This window comes from Sciurus carolinensis, chromosome 11 (assembly GCF_902686445.1).
Source record: "Sciurus carolinensis chromosome 11, mSciCar1.2, whole genome shotgun sequence".
Taxonomy (NCBI): domain Eukaryota; kingdom Metazoa; phylum Chordata; class Mammalia; order Rodentia; family Sciuridae; genus Sciurus; species Sciurus carolinensis.
Genome location: NC_062223.1, coordinates 11,404,136 through 11,419,887, shown reverse-complemented (window position 1 = coordinate 11,419,887; position 15,752 = coordinate 11,404,136). Strand labels below are relative to the sequence as shown.

At 54.7% G+C, this 15,752-nt stretch overlaps 2 protein-coding genes across 4 annotated transcripts in view; one reads left to right on the top strand and one right to left on the bottom strand.

Moving 5' to 3' along the window:
* Positions 1-6,675: 6,675 nt before the first annotated feature.
* Otub1 (OTU deubiquitinase, ubiquitin aldehyde binding 1) lies at positions 6,676-15,009 on the top strand. The gene is made up of 7 exons (XM_047515782.1): positions 6,676-7,151; positions 9,006-9,067; positions 9,326-9,424; positions 13,135-13,253; positions 13,463-13,547; positions 13,652-13,846; positions 13,977-15,009. Exons 1-7 carry the CDS (start codon positions 7,094-7,096, stop codon positions 14,172-14,174), a joined length of 816 nt encoding a protein of 271 aa, XP_047371738.1. The 5' UTR covers positions 6,676-7,093; the 3' UTR covers positions 14,175-15,009.
* A 104-nt stretch (positions 15,010-15,113) lies between these two features.
* The window catches only part of Macrod1 (mono-ADP ribosylhydrolase 1), a 134,540-nt gene continuing 133,901 nt past the window's right edge, over positions 15,114-15,752 (bottom strand). For 2 of the 3 annotated variants that reach the window (XM_047515780.1, XM_047515779.1), the window contains 2 exons: positions 15,572-15,653; positions 15,114-15,283 (listed from right to left, as the gene is read on the bottom strand). In XM_047515780.1, coding sequence (XP_047371736.1) covers positions 15,240-15,283; positions 15,572-15,653 — 126 coding nt within the window. In that variant the 3' untranslated portion in view covers positions 15,114-15,239. Of the gene's footprint in view, positions 15,284-15,433; positions 15,470-15,571; positions 15,654-15,752 lie in introns of all 3 variants that reach the window. The other variant, XM_047515781.1, reaches the window with a different exon arrangement.

The following is a 15,752-nucleotide window of genomic DNA, read 5'->3' as shown; positions in this document are numbered from 1 at the left end:
CTTCACAAACCCATCGTGCCTCCTACCTGGGCTCCTGCCTCCGCTCTTGAGCTGAAGATGGTGCTGGTGTGTGGAGAGGGATGCCTGGCGGGCCACAGGGTGAGCACGGTTGCAGCCCCACAGTAGATCGTGTGCATCTTGGCCAAACTCCTTGTGTGCCTCCCTGCGTTTATTTATATATTTTCTATCTAGCTACCTATTTGCTTATTAATTAATTACTGGGTATTGACCCAGGGGTGCTTCACCACTAAGCTACATCCCCAGCTCTTATTTTAATTTCTGAGATAGTTTCTCTCTTAAGTTGCCCAGCTGTCTCAGCTGCCCACATAATGGGTAACAGGCAGGCACCACCAGGTGAGGTGTTCCCTGCATTTAAGTGGCTTCTGCCTTCTCAAGAAACGCACCTGTTGTCGTTATCGCTGGGCAGTCCTCCTTGCTCATCACTTCCACCTCCCTTGGCTGTGCTAAACCCAGTGGTTGTGTGTGTGTGCCTGTTTCTTTGGGGCTGCTCTGCAGCTGGAAATTTTAGGGGACTGACTTTCCCTGTTCTTCCTCTTCAGTGGTCCTTTCTTTTTGTTTTGTGCTGGGGATTGAACCCAGGGCCTTGTGCACTCTACCAGCTGAGCTATGTCCTCAGCCCTCGGTGGTCCCTTTCTTAGGTGCTTATTGCCCTTCCTTGTGGGGTGAGGCACTGGGCAGGTTTTTATGTTTGGTTTTTGCAGTGCTGGGGATGAAACCCAGGGCCTCACCCATCTAGGCAGGCGCTCTGCGAGCGTCCCCAGCCCTTCTTGCATTTTTATGTCAGCTCCAGGGCCCTTTTCCTGTTAGCACTCTAAATGCTTACTGACTGACTGGCCTTGTTCGCCCTGCCGGCTTGTCTTTCTCCCTCTTACCTGCAGTTTACCACACTCCTCAGTGGTTTCCTGTGGCATCTGGAGGCCCCTTGGCAGGGATGGTGCTTGTGAAGCATGGCATGCTGCACTGGCATCTGGACTGCCACTGTCCGGAAGGAACAGGACCTCTGACCTGCCAGGCCTACCCCCGGAGGACCGCATGGCGTTCCCTCTCCTCTGCCTCCTCTCTGCTGGGTGACAGTTGACTTCTGAATAAACGCAGCTTTAGGGTTCCCTGTGGAGTGGGGCCTGCCAGGTCCCTGGGACTGGAAGTGAGCGTTCTAGACCCTGGGTGTCAAAAATGCAAGTCTTTTCAGTGTCCTTTCTGTGTGGTGTCCAGGGGTGCCTATGGGACCCAGGGCATAGGTACTAACAAGTTCAGCTCTGGCCCATTCCTGCTTCCCTGAAGGTGGGGAGGTGTTCCCTGTCTCCTGGATGTTTCCTTCCACACAAACAGGCCTTGAGTGCGAGGCTGAAGGGCCGGAGAGTAGTCCATGCCCCAGGAATTCTAGGGAGTGGGTGCAGGTTGGGATATTGACCAGGGGAGGGGGAACCCTCCTGTTGGATCTAAGGGCTGGCTTGAGCCAGGCTGGAGTGTTGAGCTAGGGGCTCTCACTTGCCACCTGCAGGTCTCTCAGTGTCATTGTTCCTGGGTAGAGTGGTCTCCCTGTCTTCTTCCACACAAGAGATCACCCTGCCTCTCACTGGCAGTCTTTCCTATTTACAGTATCCCTAAGGTCAGGTGGTAACTGAGTGCCCCTTGGCAGTGCCCTGACTTCCTGGAGGTGCCCAGCCCCTCATCAGGGGAGCTGAAGGCTATGCTGCAGGGGCCGTTCTGACCAAGCCTCCCCTTCCCTGAGGGGAGGACAGCATGCTACCTAGCTTTAGGCTGGCCCAGGGTTGCTTTCCTCCAGCTGTGGGCACAGACTGTGCATTGGTCTGGGAGCCACAGGACAGCCACACACCAAGGAAGGGATGACAAGAGAGCCATTTGAGTTTCTGTGGTAATGCCATGGCCCTGCTGAGGATTCGACTTAGGCGTCTCCTGTTTTTGTGCCCCTAGAACTCAAAAGGAATGGGTGAAAACAGATGCTGTGGTACGTACCTGTAATCCCAGCGACTCGTGAGATGGAGTTACGAGGATCCAACTGGATAAGACTCCGTCTCAAAGAAATAGGGAGCTGGAGATCCAGCTCAGTGGTAGATCACCCCTGGGTTCAATCCCTAGTACCGTAAAAAACAGGAGGAGGATGGGTCGCAGTTCCCCTAGGTGGACTATGACACAGGGGTAGCTCCATCCTAGGGGAACTGCTCCCACCCAAAGTTCTCCCCCCCTTTTTTTTTTTCTATTTTTTTTATTTTTTGTAGTTGTAGAAGGACAGCATGCCTTTATTTATTTTTATGTGGTGCTGAGGATAAACCCAGTGCCTCACGTGCTAGGTCAGCACTCTGCCACTGAACTACAATCGCAGGCCTGCAAAGTTCTGTCTTGAGTCACTACTCGGACTGATGGGAAGCCTGTGGCTGCAAGCAGGTTCTTCAGTCCCTGGTCTGAGAAAGCCCTCAGCAAGCCCCACGGATCCTTCAGCCTACGTTCTCCCCTGTGCCAGGCCAGTAGAATACCCCCAGGCTTGGGGGTGAGTGGTGATAGGTTTGGGGGCAAGACAGAGAGAGGATTTAGAGTTCAGGTGACCTATTGTGCTTGAATCCTGTCCTTGTTGGTCTTCTGTGGCCACCAGACCGGAAATCTAGTCACCTTTCACTGACCACTTATCCACAACCAAGTCACGGTCCCTAGAGCAGTTCCCTATGGAGAAAGCAAGGCTTCATACTCTGAACGGCATTTTGTGTTCCTGTCTGGAGGTCTGCCTGGTGTGCACGCTGGGTGGGGAGGCTGTAGTCACCATACAGTTGTCATGTCTGCAGTCGGGGACTGGGAGGTGGGAAGCTCAGGTGTGAGGCCTGACTCAGCCATTTACACATGACCTTAGACATGTCATCTAGGTCTCTGAGCTTCAGTTTTCAGGACAGCAAAATGAAGATGTGGCAGGCAGAATAATGTCCCAGCTCTACTTCTGCCTGGAATTGATGAATAGGTTATCTTACATGGCAAACGTCATTTTACTGCCTTAGTGGCGCACTCTTGTGATCTGTGACTTAGGAAGCTGAGGCAGGAAGATCACAAATTTGAGACTGGCTTCAGTAATTAAGTGAAGCCCTAAGCGACTTGGTGAGACCCTGTCTCAAAAAATAAAAAGGACTGGGGATGTAGCTCAGTAGTAAAGAGTCTTTGGGGTCAATCCCTGACACCAAAAAAAAAAAAAAAAAAAAAGATTTTGCAAATGTGATAAAGGTTAAGGACCTTGTTGGAGATTATCCTGGATTATCTGGGTGGGTTTGAGGTGATCACCAGTCTTGACCTGCAAAAGATCCTGCCTGACCTTATTGGCTTGGAGAATGGAGGAAGTGGGCCACCAGCCAAGCAGTGTGGTACCCTCTAGAATCTGGGAACAGTCCTTAGTTTACAGCCAGCAAGAATATGAGGACTTCTGCCCTATAGCTACGAGGAACGGAATTCTGCCAACCTGTGAGTGTAAGTAGTGGATTCCTTTTTAGAGTGTCTAGACAGAACAGCTTCTGTGCCCCTTGATTATAGTTGGTGAAATTCGGTTTTCTGATCTCTAGAACTGTAAGATAATAAATTTGTGTCACTGTAAGCCACTGAGTTTGTGGTGATTTCTTATGGCAGTGATGAGGAAAGTGATATATCTGTCTCAGAAGGGTTTGGGCGGATACCTTCAGTGACATAAGATGAAGTAATGCATTCCCAGGAAGATGGGCACCCCAACAGGAGCATGGAGGTCAGTTGGGTTGGGAAGCTCCCTGTCACCTCTGCCCCTCTGCTTGCTTCCTGCCTCAGGTGACCTGCATTCTACAAATGACTCTTGCAACTCAGCTGACTGCACCTAAATATGAACCCTACTCATCACCTTGGCCTCTGCAGTGGTGACAGCCACGGCCTGTGGGCCGATGTGGGTACGCCCGTGGCCATTCACGGTCCTCTAGGAGCCTGACTCCCAAGTCCCCCTGGGAAAGACTGCCCATCCCTCATCTTTGGTCCACCCTCAAGACTCTTGGTTGGCTGTGGCTTCCTGTGAGGATTATGGCTGTGTGAGGGTGTATGTGATGTCCCTGCTACTTTGGTCCACTCAGCATGGCCCCCTCTCGTGTAAGGTGGAAGGGGGCGGGTGGCCCTGGAATGAGCTATTCTGTAAACTTTCTCGTGGCTGAGGTTACATAGTTCCTGGGTCCCAATGTGGGGCCTCCTGTCCCTGCATTGGACATGGATGTGGGGCTCCTATCCAGACACACTCCTAGTGGCAGGATATTACTGCCTGTCATCTTTGTGACTGTTTCCAACCAGCAGCCTCAACTGCCATGGTCTTGTGCTGTCCGTTTGGTTAGAGGCCTCTGGCAGCCAGGGCCCATGGCACATGACCATTTGTATGGTGGTACATTGGGAGGCAGAGACAAACGTCTGGATCTCTTGCCAGGGACTCCTGGTAAATCCGCAGGTGGGTTTAAGATGCTTCAGAACAAAATCCTAAAGTGAAATTAACAGGACAGATGGAATAGGGATAAAGGAACAGTTATTAACCACCAAATAAATGGGCACTGAAAAAGCCAGGTGCTGTGGCAGCGCCTGTGAGCCCAGCTACTTGGGAGGCTGAGGCAGGAAGCTTGCAAGTTTCAGGCCAGCCTGGGCAACAAGTGAGACCCTGCCAAGAAAACCACAAAACAACAAAAAAGCAGCTGGACAAAGTCGACCTCCTGGAGCTGGAGTAAGCGCCAAAGCTTCCCTCTGGCCCTGTCTTTCCCGTTCTACCTGACACAATGGGGAGGGCGGAACACTAGAGGGAAGAGAGCACCCCGTTTTGCAGGCACTGTGCACGCTGGGGGTGCATGCAGGCCTATTCTTCACACCCCGACGTTGCGGGGAGGGAAGCATTTATTTGGTATTGGCAGCCTGGGTGTAACCAGCTCCGAGCCACATGGAGACTCCTTTTCACTTTCCAGAGCAGCCATTCCTTGTCCTGACCATTAGTCCTCCCTCTACCCACTGGGTAAGGGAGGCTGGGGTGGACTTGTCCTGTACTTATTTTCAGGATTTTTACAAAGCTAGCCAGGTGTGGTAGTATATCTATAATTCCAGCTCCTTTGGAGGATCCCAAGTTCAAGGCCAGCCTGGGCAATTTAGTGAGATCCTGTCTCAAAATAAAAATTAAAGGGCTGAAGAGGGATTGTGGCTCAGCAGTAGAGTGCTCACCTGGTACCTGTGGGGCACTGGGTTCTATCCTCAGCATTTAAAAATAAATAAAGGTATTGAGTCCAGCTACAACTAAAAACAAAATTTTTTTTTTTTTTTTAAAGGGCTGGGGATGTAGCTCAGTGGTAGAGCACTTGCCTAGCATGTGCAAGACCCTTGGTTCAATCTCCAGTAAAACACACACACACACACACACACACACACACACACACACACACAATAAATAAATAAATAAATAAACAAATAAAAATACAGATCAGGTATTTGCCCGTCACTTGGTAATACCCATTCTCTTCTGCTGATTGCCGATATCATTGGCAGTTATGGATTTCACTGTTAAATAGGGAGAAGGAATGAACAGTTTGATAGTAACAGGGTCCAAATGTGGTGAACTTTTTGTTTTCTTGAGTTTGGAAACAACCCAAAGACCCAATGATTCAGTAAATGGTCACTTGTAATGGTGCTGGGGTACAGATTCAGCGTTTGTAGTCCAGCTGTGAAGAAGCCAATGTTGGGCTGTGCAGCAGACCCAGGCACCAGCTGCACCTGCTCCAGTGCTGGCAGTCGCTGGTGATGACATTCAGGCTTATTCATGCCTGTCCTTCCATGAACCCAGGGATCTGGGGGCTCCGGCATAGCTTTCTTGAGAGGTGAAGGAACACCACCATAAAAAGGGCCCTCCATAGTGAAGATGGGAACCAGAGCCCCGACTAGCCTCTTTGGAGCCCATGGCTTTGTCATTTTTAAAAAATACTAAATTCAATACTAAATTTTTTATTTTTAAATAATTCACAGGTGATCTTAAGAAAATATACAAAAGGATCCTGTGTACCCTTTTTCCAGTTCCCCCCACTGGTAACATCTTAGAAAACTATGATAGAGCACATCCCAGGATATTGACCTTGAGACAACGCCTTTCCCTTTCATAGACACATGCACTCCCCCATATCCCTGGCACCGTTATCGTTTTCCTTCTCTATTAAGGCCTTGATATGTTTTATTTATACTTATTTTGCTAGGGAAACGCTCCACCATTAAGCCACGTCCCATCTAACTCTCTGCTTTTACTTCATTTTTGCTATACTGGGAACTGAACCCAGGGGCCCTCTCTACCACTGACCTGTATCCCCTGCCCTTTTTTATTTTTTATTTTCCGACAGGGCCTCCTTAAGTTGCTGAGGCTGATCTCAAACTTGGATCCTCTTGCCTTGGCCTCCCAAATCACTGCGCCACCGCGCTGGGCTAAATTCTTGCTTTTAAAATGACCCTGCTTTCTCCCCACCAGGAGCCGAGACCAAAGTTAGGTTCCAGGTTTCGACCTTGACACCAACGGAGATGTCCTCCCCGAGGGAGGCAGGTCACTGAAGCCTGCTGAAGCCCGGGCTCGGTGGGCGGGACGAGTGCGCGGGGTGCGCCGAGGGGCGTCCCGGGGCCGGCCGCACTTCCTGTCTCCCCGCGGGACGCTCGCTCTGCGGCTACAGTCGCAGGCGCCCACAGCAGCAATGGTGCTTTCGGTGATCTTAATTTCATTGTCCTACTTATCTCAACACAATCCGAGTTTCGAACTCCAGAAACAGAAAACAGACTTGGCTCCAGAAGGCTCTTATCGCCCCCGAGACCTTTAGGAGGCTGGGAACTTGGGGCCAGGCGGGTGTGCAGGGCGGAGGCTCGGGTCCGGCCGACCCGACTCTCACACGGACCTCGGGCCTGCACGCCTGAAATCGCCGGAGCTTCGGACGCCATCCGTTGACGACCGCAGCGAGGATCTCGTTGCTAGGGGCGTTGCCAAGGAGGGGCCACGAGGAGGGGCCCACTTCCGGGAGGAGGGCAACTGGTAACCCGGAAGCGGTCGGCAGTGCGGCGCTGTTTAAAGATGGCGGCGGAGGAACCTCAGCAGCAGAAGCAGGAGCCGCTGGGCAGCGACTCCGAAGGTACAGACCGAGGGAGGGATGTCCATCACGGGCTAGCGGGGGACGAGACCCTGCCGGCTGTTCCCAGGGAGGTCGAGGAAGCAAGGCCGCCGGCGGCCGGGGGGCGAAGCGCGCGGACGGCCCCTTCCTCCGCCTCTGCTGCCTCCCCTCCCCCTCACAATGGAAGGAGCCGACGCCGCGACCCCCGGCCGGGCGGGGCGGCCCGCGGCCCGCGGCTCTTTCTCCTCGCGCACGCCCGGGGCGGGGCCTGCGCCGTCCCGCCCTCCGCCCGGCCCCTCGGCGCCCGGCACCGGCACCCGGGCCCCGAGCTTCTCTGTCCCGGTCTTCGCCGTCTGGCCGAGGCCTAGGTCGGGACCGAGCCTCCCGCCTTCACCAGAGCTGCCCGCGTCTGCAGGCGTCGAGGGACGCCGGGCTGCAGACCACGAAGGACCAGGCGGGCCGTGTGGGATGTCGCGGGTTGCGGGTGTCCGCCCAGGGGCTTCGGGCAGCCTCTTCCCTGGAGTCCCCTTTTCTGGCCTCATGAAGCTTTTCTGCCTGCCGCGGCATCGTTTTCTTAGACCTCTGAGGATTTAGGACTTTCCAAAAACAGCCACACCCTCTCCTTTTCTACCCAGGAGTTGGGCCCTGGGGACCGAGTAGGTCACAAGGGTGTGGGAGGGAAAGCTCTGTTGTAGGGCATGGGTCCGGTCCAACTAAGAACCTGGGATGGGCTGGCCCCAAAGGATTGACCTTAAACGTCATTCAGCGCATACTCAAACCCCACTCCAGCTGCACACTTGAGGAACTGAGAACCGACAAACCCAGGCCCCCAAAAGGATCTCACGTAGTCACATATGTATAGGTCACATAAAGAAGAGCCAGAACTGGAATTTAGGTCTCCTAGCCCCTCCCCAATGGCTCCTTAGAGTGGGGTCCCGGAGTGGACCTGCTCAACCCTGGATGATTCCAGAGCACTCTTTGGTACCACTTGCTATGTGAGTACCATAATAGTATGCGTGTGGAGGAAGGTGGTAGTGTTAGCCCTATTTCACAGCTGAGGAAGGGCTCTGCAGTGAACTGGTAGAGGAGAGTTGTGAACAGCTTAGACTGGAATCATAAATATGAATTGACCTCAGCTTTTTACTAGTAGTGACATTGGGCAGATTGCTTTACCTTTCTGCATTTGTTTTGTTATTTGTAAAGTGGGCAGCATTAAAGATACCTAGCAGGATAGCAGGAGGAGGAAGAGTGTGATAAATAAAGAGCAGGCTCACAGAAAGCTCAGGCACCTCCTCATCTTACTTTCCCAGGAGACCTCTGTCCACCACCAGAGCACTCCCAGTCTGCTGGGAAGTAACCTTAGAAAGCAGGGAGGAAGCGTGTGTTAGCTGACAGAGTGAGTCTTGGGGGGAGTGATTACTTTTACTCCCTTATTTTTGAATTCTAATTCTTTGGTAGTGCTGTGCATTGGACCCAGGGCCTCACACATGCTAGGCAAATGCATGCTCCACCCTCAGCTACACTCCCATCCTTTTTTTTTTTTTTTTTGGAGATAGGGTCTCATTATTTTGGCCAGGCTGGTCTCAGGTTCCTGGACTCAAGTGATCCTTCTGCATCAGCCTCCCCAGTAGCTGGAACCAGAGGTGTGTACCATCGTGCCTGGCTACCCTCTCATTTTAAAGATGAGGAAATGAAAGCCCAGAAGGGGAAGGACATTGCCAAGATTACACAGTGGGGTGGAGCAGGGTGTAAGACACTTGCTTCCAGATTTCAAACCTGCTCTCCTGCTCCTGGGCTGTGATTGTCCCTGGCCCAGCAGCCTGTGGTGGAGAGGCCAGGATCTAGAGTAACCCTTGTTGTTCGTTTCTTTTCTAGGCGTTAACTGTCTGGCCTATGATGAAGCCATCATGGCTCAACAGGACCGAATTCAGCAAGAGGTGAGTGACTGAAGAGGGCATGGAGGGAGTGGCTAGTGACCCTGTCATGTGAATGAGTAGACGAGGCCTGAGGTCTATTGTCTGTCTGTGCTTTGGAATCCCACTTCTCTCTAGGCTGTGCTGGGTACCAGATGCTTTTATGGGGGTTGCTGTGCCACTGGGTGACCAGCCTAGCGCCCCTTTCCTAGGTATTCTGGCTGTTAGGCGTGGGTCACTGCATCTCCCTGCCACAGCATGATGGCTCCCTGCCTCCTGCAGATTGCTGTGCAGAACCCTCTGGTGTCGGAGCGGCTGGAGCTCTCCGTGCTGTACAAGGAGTATGCTGAGGATGACAACATCTACCAACAGAAGATCAAGGTGGGAGCCTGGCTGGAGGGGCAGGCGGGTGCCCAGCCTGGTCTCAGAGGATAGGGTCTTGAGGAACACCTCTCATTGCTAGTTTTAAAGTGTACACGCTCTGGATTCAAAAAGATGTCTCTTCAAATCCGGACTACCTCCTTGGCAGGGCCTCAGTATCTTGGAACCATGACTGTCTTCATTTGTAAAATAGGGACAGTGAGGGCTGGCAAAGTGTTTGCCTTGCACACGCAAAGCCCTGGGTTCCATCCCCACTTCCAAAAAAGAAATGACAAAAAAAAAAAGCATCTACTGGTAGGGTGATTTTGAGGTGGAGGGAGGTGATGTTCCTGGGGGGCCAGGTGCAGGCTGGGCAGGAGCCAGCCATCTCATTGCCCACTGAGGGGCTGACCAGGCTGGTGCTGGGCAGGGCAGGGCAGGGCAGGAGGGCTGCACAGGGGTGTGCTCCACAGCCCACCTCCTGGCCGTTCGGGAGGGTGGGCATTGGCGGAGAAGCAGGGCCTTGGGCTTCTGCATGCAGCCCTGCAGCACTGCTCAAGCAGGCAAGCTGCTGCACCACCCACCTTGGTTGAAGTGTGACAGTGGGTGTGTAAACAGCATCTAGTAGGCAGCACGGAGAGTTAGTAAATGTTACTCTTCTCACGCTCCCCGCAAGATCAGAGATGCTTAGACCGTTCCATCTGGAGAAGGAGCCTTCCAGTGGCCAGGCAGGTAATCCTGATTGAAACTGGCCAGGGGGTCAGGTGGTGAACAGGGAAGGCACTGCAGTTCACAAGCCACCAGATGGTGACAGGGAGAGATCGAACTGTCACTCCGCTGTTGCCACAGAAGCCAAAAATAACGAAATCTCCTGACTTCTAACGGTTGGCAGCTAATTCAGACTTTAAATATGTGGGGCTGGGGTGTTGCTCAGTGGTGGAGTACTTGCCTAGTGTGTATGTATGTGTGGGGCCCTAGGTTCTGTCTCTAGCACCAAAAAAACAAAAAAGTTGGGTAGGCCAAATAACCTACCTGACTCCAAGTGTGCGGTCTGAGATCTGTTTCTACCCTTTGCTTGGGGTGTCTATAGTTTCCCCAAGAGGCCTGTGGGGAGATGCAGGCATTGGCTTTGGAGCTCAGCACACCTGGGTTCTGGTTGTGACCTCTGCATTCCAGTTCTGTGGTCTTGGGCAGTGTACCAAACTTGGAGCCTCCATTATTTGCTTATCTCTGGCTGGAGGTTTCTCCTCCCTCTTGGGACAAGTGCAGGCTCAGGGTGGACGGAGGTGACCTTGTCAGATGCTGGTGAGGTGCTAAGCTTAGTGCTTAGGGAGGCTTGGGAAGCAGTAGGCTCCTTCTTTCCCATGTTGTGGGTGCGTGGAGTGCTGCCCCCATTTCCTGCCCTACGTGCTGTACTAGGCCACCACGGTGAAACCGACAGGATGGTCCTTGGATTCTTCCCACTGAGTCGTTCAGCAAGCGTTTTGAATATCCAGAGCCAGCTGTCCACAGGACTACACCTTAACATCCCATTCTGATACCCCAGTACCAAAAAAAGAAAGGGAAACTGAGGGCTGAGTGGAGCTGCTGGGTGAAGATCGGTCTGGGGCTGCTGGGACTGTCCACACTGCTGTCACCAGAGAGTGCATACAGGTGAAAGGCAGAAGCCATCCAGCGCGTGGCCGTGCATTCCCACGGCCCTTTTCTGGCAGGTGCCACAGTGTCTTGAGGAAGGATACTACATTTGCTGGCAGCCCCGCCCTTCAGAGTGTAGAGGGATGAGGGGCAGCCTGGAGGGAGAGGGTGGGGATGCCAGCCACGTGGGGAAGCATCCAGGTGGAGGGCATGATGTGGGGCAGTGCCGAGGGGCCAGGGGAGGGGGCCAGGTTCGAGCCTCCAACTAGGAGGGCATGTGTGACATGGGCTGGAGCAGAGTTCTCACAGAGAGGAGAGTGGAGACTTTATAAGGAGATTTGCTGCAGAGGAGCCAAGACACGGGCGGTGGCTAGAGAGCGCTGTGAGGTCAAGGAGAGTTTGCATTTTTTTTTGAACCAGCCATTGAACCCAGGGTGTTCAACTATTGAGCCACATCCCCTGCCTGTTTTGTTTTATTTTTTTATTTTGAGACAGGGTCTTGCTAAATTGCTTAGGGCCCGACTGTATCGCTGAGGCTGGCCTTGATCTTGTGATCTTTCTGTCGCCAGGATTATAAATGTACGCTCCCCCCCACGCCAGGCACTGAGGATTAAACCCAGGGACGCTTAATCTCCGAGCCACATCCCCAACCCATTTTGTATTTTATTTCGAGACAGGATCTTGCTAAGTTGCTTAGAGCCTCACCAAGTTGCTGAAGCTGGCTTTGAACTCCAGGTCCTCCTCCCTTGGCTTCCTGAGCTGCTGGGATTATAGGCGTGTGCACCCCCTATGCCTGGCTTGAGATTTTGCTTTTGTAAAGCGAGACCTAGCTGGATGTTTATATGCTGATGCGTCTAAACCTGTGGGGAGAGATGAGTCCACGCAGGAAAAGGGGGTACTTCCTGGAACAATGTCCTGGAGCACTGGGGAGGGGACAGGCTTGTGTGGAGTGGAGGGGCAGCTTAGGTAGCAGTTAGGACTGAGGGACAGAGCTCAGAAGAGGAGGCAGTTGGATGCACCGAAATGGCTAGGAGTGTAAAAGTGACTGACTGGGAGGGACAGCACTCGGGCGGGGGAGTGAGGCCTGCTGCCTCACTGATAGCCTCTGGTGGTGAGGTGGGGGGAGACAAGTCTCTTTTCCTTTGGGGAGGAAAGTGGAAAATGTTGAATGGACGCAGGGTGTGGTGGCACACACCTGTAATCCCAGCGGCTTAGGAGGCTGAGGCAGGAGGATCGTGAGTTCAAAACCAACCTCAGCAAGGCCGTAAGCAACTTAGTGAGTGTCTCTAAATAAAATACAAAAAAGGACTGGGGATGTGGCTCAGTGGTTAAGTGCCCCTGGGTTCAATTCCCAGTGTGGGGAGAAAAAAAAGGTTGAATGGAGATGGAGATGGTACCTGCGAGTGGGCAGGTAGAAGCTAGAAATAGACAAGGAAGGTGGTTTCAACCCCAGGAGGACTGTGGGAAAGGCTTGGCGGGGGAAGGCTGTTGTCAGTTGGGTAGAGCTGGACTGTGCGGTGGGCCTTGGATGCCTGGCTGGGGCATGGTGCTTGCCACTGCACCGCCTGCCCTGAAAGTCTCTCGGGTTGAGGACTGGAAAAGTTGCCTTGTGGAGGACACGTTCACTCTCCCGTATTTTAATTTTTTGGCTCTGTCATTCGTGTGCGCGCATGTTCTGGGGATGGAACCCAGGGCCTCGCGTACGCTGGGCGAGTGCTCTACCACTGAGCTGCCCATCAGTCCCTCACCCTTTTTCCCCCTTTGGTGGTGCTAGCGATCAAACCCAGGGTTTCACGAATGCTAGGCAAGCACTCTGCCCTGGCCTCGGGCATTTTTATGAACAACCCCGTTGACCAACTGTACGCCCTGGCCAATGGCTGGCAACAATTTTGGTCACCCAGGCAGGCGTTTTGTACATAAGTGCACAGCTTCCTGAGTCACTGGGCAGTGACCCCCTTCATACATTCAGCAGCCTCCAGTGGCTGCTTGGAGCTCAGGTGCCACCTGCTGTGATGTGACCTTTGTTGGGGCATTTCTTGGGCCAGCCATGGTCTGGGCAGATGTTGAGGGGTCAGGTGGGGGATGGCTCTTTGCAGGACCTCCACAAAAAGTACTCATACATCCGGAAGACCAGGCCCGATGGGAACTGCTTCTACCGAGCGTTTGGATTCTCCCACTTGGAGGCACTGCTGGATGACAGCAAGGAACTGCAGCGGTGAGGAGAGTGGTGCCTGGGCACCGGAGGCTGGGCTGTGGGTGCCTCCTTCCCTCCTGAGGAACAGGGCGGCCCCACCGCAGACCCTGTGGTTGCCGGTCTCCTGCTGGGGCTTCCCTTTGAGCTGGGTGGGTAGCCTCGTCTGAGGCTGCATGGTGCGGGCTGGCCCCCTTTCTGCTTGCTGAGGGCCCTTCCCCTCTTGCTCACAGGTTCAAGGCTGTGTCTGCCAAGAGCAAAGAGGACCTGGTGTCACAGGGCTTCACCGAGTTCACAATTGAGGATTTCCACAACACGGTGAGCCCTGCACCTGGGCCAGGGTGGAGGGTGGTTCACTTGGGTGGGGTGGGGTGACCCGCTCCTCCTCCCTCACCTTGCCCTTTGTCCTTCCGTGGGGGCAGTTCATGGACCTGATCGAGCAGGTGGAGAAGCAGACCTCAGTAGCCGACCTGCTGGCCTCCTTCAACGACCAGAGCACCTCGGACTACCTTGTGGTCTACTTGCGGCTGCTCACCTCAGGCTACCTGCAGCGGGAGAGCAAGTTCTTCGAGCACTTCATCGAGGGTGGGCGGACTGTCAAGGAGTTCTGTCAGCAGGTGCCAAGCCCACTCCCACTGGGGACCCTTCCTCGTCTGTTGCCCCAGGGTGGCAGGTGCCCTTGGGTGGGAGGGCACATGGGTCCTGGGGAAGGACGCTGGGATGGCCTGACCAGTTCCTGTGCTGCAGGAGGTGGAGCCCATGTGCAAGGAGAGTGACCACATTCACATCATCGCGCTGGCGCAGGCCCTCAGCGTGTCCATCCAGGTGGAGTACATGGACCGTGGTGAGGGTGGCACCACCAACCCGCACGTCTTCCCCGAGGGCTCTGAGCCCAAGGTCTACCTTCTCTACCGGCCTGGACACTACGATATCCTCTACAAATAGGGCTGGCTGGCCTGCCGCTGCCCTGCCCGCCTCCCCTCTGCCAGGCGCTAGACATGTACAGAGGTTTTTTTGTGGTTGTAAATGGTCATATTTCACTCCCTCCCTCTTCCTGTCACACAACCTTCCACGTTTTATTAAAGGGGATGCTGGTGGTCAGCTGCGTGTGTGTGTGTCCCTGCTCTGCCGCTGCCTGCCCACTGGCTGCTGTGTCTGGCTGCCCCGCTCTCCCCAGGGGGGTCCCCCAGTTTTCTACCTGTCCAACCCCAAGCTTCCTCACCAGGAGCAGATTTGAGGGGGCTAGGCCTCCTGGGGGACCCCTCCTGGTCGCTTGGAATTGTGCTCTCCTAAGGCCTCCCCCTTCAGCGGGCCAGGTGCTTCCAGTTGTGGATGTCCCTCTGGGAGGTGCCTCTGCCTCTGGCTGCCCCTTCATGGGCCTGCTTCCACCTCGCTGTCCTGGCCATGGCCCAGACCCCAGCCTTGTGTGCTCCACCAGGGTCTGCACGACTGGAGAGTCCTGGGAGGAGAGGGCTCACAGGAGGGGGCTGGCCCAGGCCAGGTGGAAGAGGGGGCACCCACAGTGTGCCCCAGGGTGCCAGCCTGCTGTGGGAGGAGTAGCCTTCAGTCCTCAGGTCTAGGCAGGGCTGCCGTTCCCACTCTTCCCCGCCTCTAGGCCCCCTGCCTGCGCCTGCTTTGCACCCTCTTTGCTTGGATCAGTGTCTGCATCGCCTGCCTTTTGCTTTGCTTCTGTTCTCCCACCCCAGCACATGTGGGGTCTCCGCCCCAGGCTGTGAGCTCCTTGGGGGCAGGCCCTCAATAAATGTGAAGTGCTGCTGCCGCCTTCGCTGTCTAGCCCATGCCTCCACCCGCCTGGCTCTCCAAGAGCTCCTGCCAGCCCCTGTAAGCCAAAACCCCAGAACAGTCAGCGCTCAGACAATGGGAGATGGAACAGCCATTTTTATTAGGAGGCTCCTTAGGGGCAGAGTGGGTGGGGCTGGGCAGGGTGTGGAGCTGCGGGCAAGAAGAGCGTCAGCGTGGCTTTGCCCAGGCCCAGACCGCAGGCTTCAGCTACCTCTCAGACTGGGCGTGAGGTCCTGCAGGCCCAGACAGGTCTGAAGGCAGAGCAGAGGGTCAGGGGGCCGAGGGTTTGCAACCGCCCTGGCTTCCCCTCCTCCCTGCCTGGGGATGAGCCCAGTAGAGGCTGAGCAGGTGTTAGTGGTCGGTTAGTGGAGGGCAGCCTTGCGGGGCCAGGCCCTGCTTACCCGTCCTGCTCAGGCTGGGCTGCAGGGAGCCTCAGGCTGGAAGGCAGAGGACAGTGAGAGCCCAACCCAGAGCCGAAAGGGGAAGGGCAGGGCTGGTCGTGGGGGAAGCTTTGGGGTGGGGCAGCGCGGGGCACGTACCCACGGGGAAGTAGTGGGGCAGCAGCTGCCGGTAAATGCTCTCGTCCTTCTCGAGGAACACGCAGATGATCAGCCGATCCACCTGCGTCAAGGGGCTGCTCAGCCTAGCCTACTGCCAGGCCCCTACGGTTTCCACCTGCCCTGCTCTGGGGGTGCCCCTCCCCTGGGCCTGACCCGAGCT

What these genes read in the sequence shown, in the direction of transcription:
- Otub1 (XM_047515782.1), top strand. Translation starts at nt 7,094, where the DNA reads ATGGCGGCGGAGGAACCTCAGCAGCAGAAGCAGGAGCCGCTGGGCAGC. An exon ending in TCTACCAACAGAAGATCAAG is followed by an intron (nt 9,425 to 13,134) that starts GTGGGAGCCTGG and finishes GGCTCTTTGCAG; the next exon opens with GACCTCCACAAAAAGTACTC. An exon ending in GACAGCAAGGAACTGCAGCG is followed by an intron (nt 13,254 to 13,462) that starts GTGAGGAGAGTG and finishes TCTTGCTCACAG; the next exon opens with GTTCAAGGCTGTGTCTGCCA.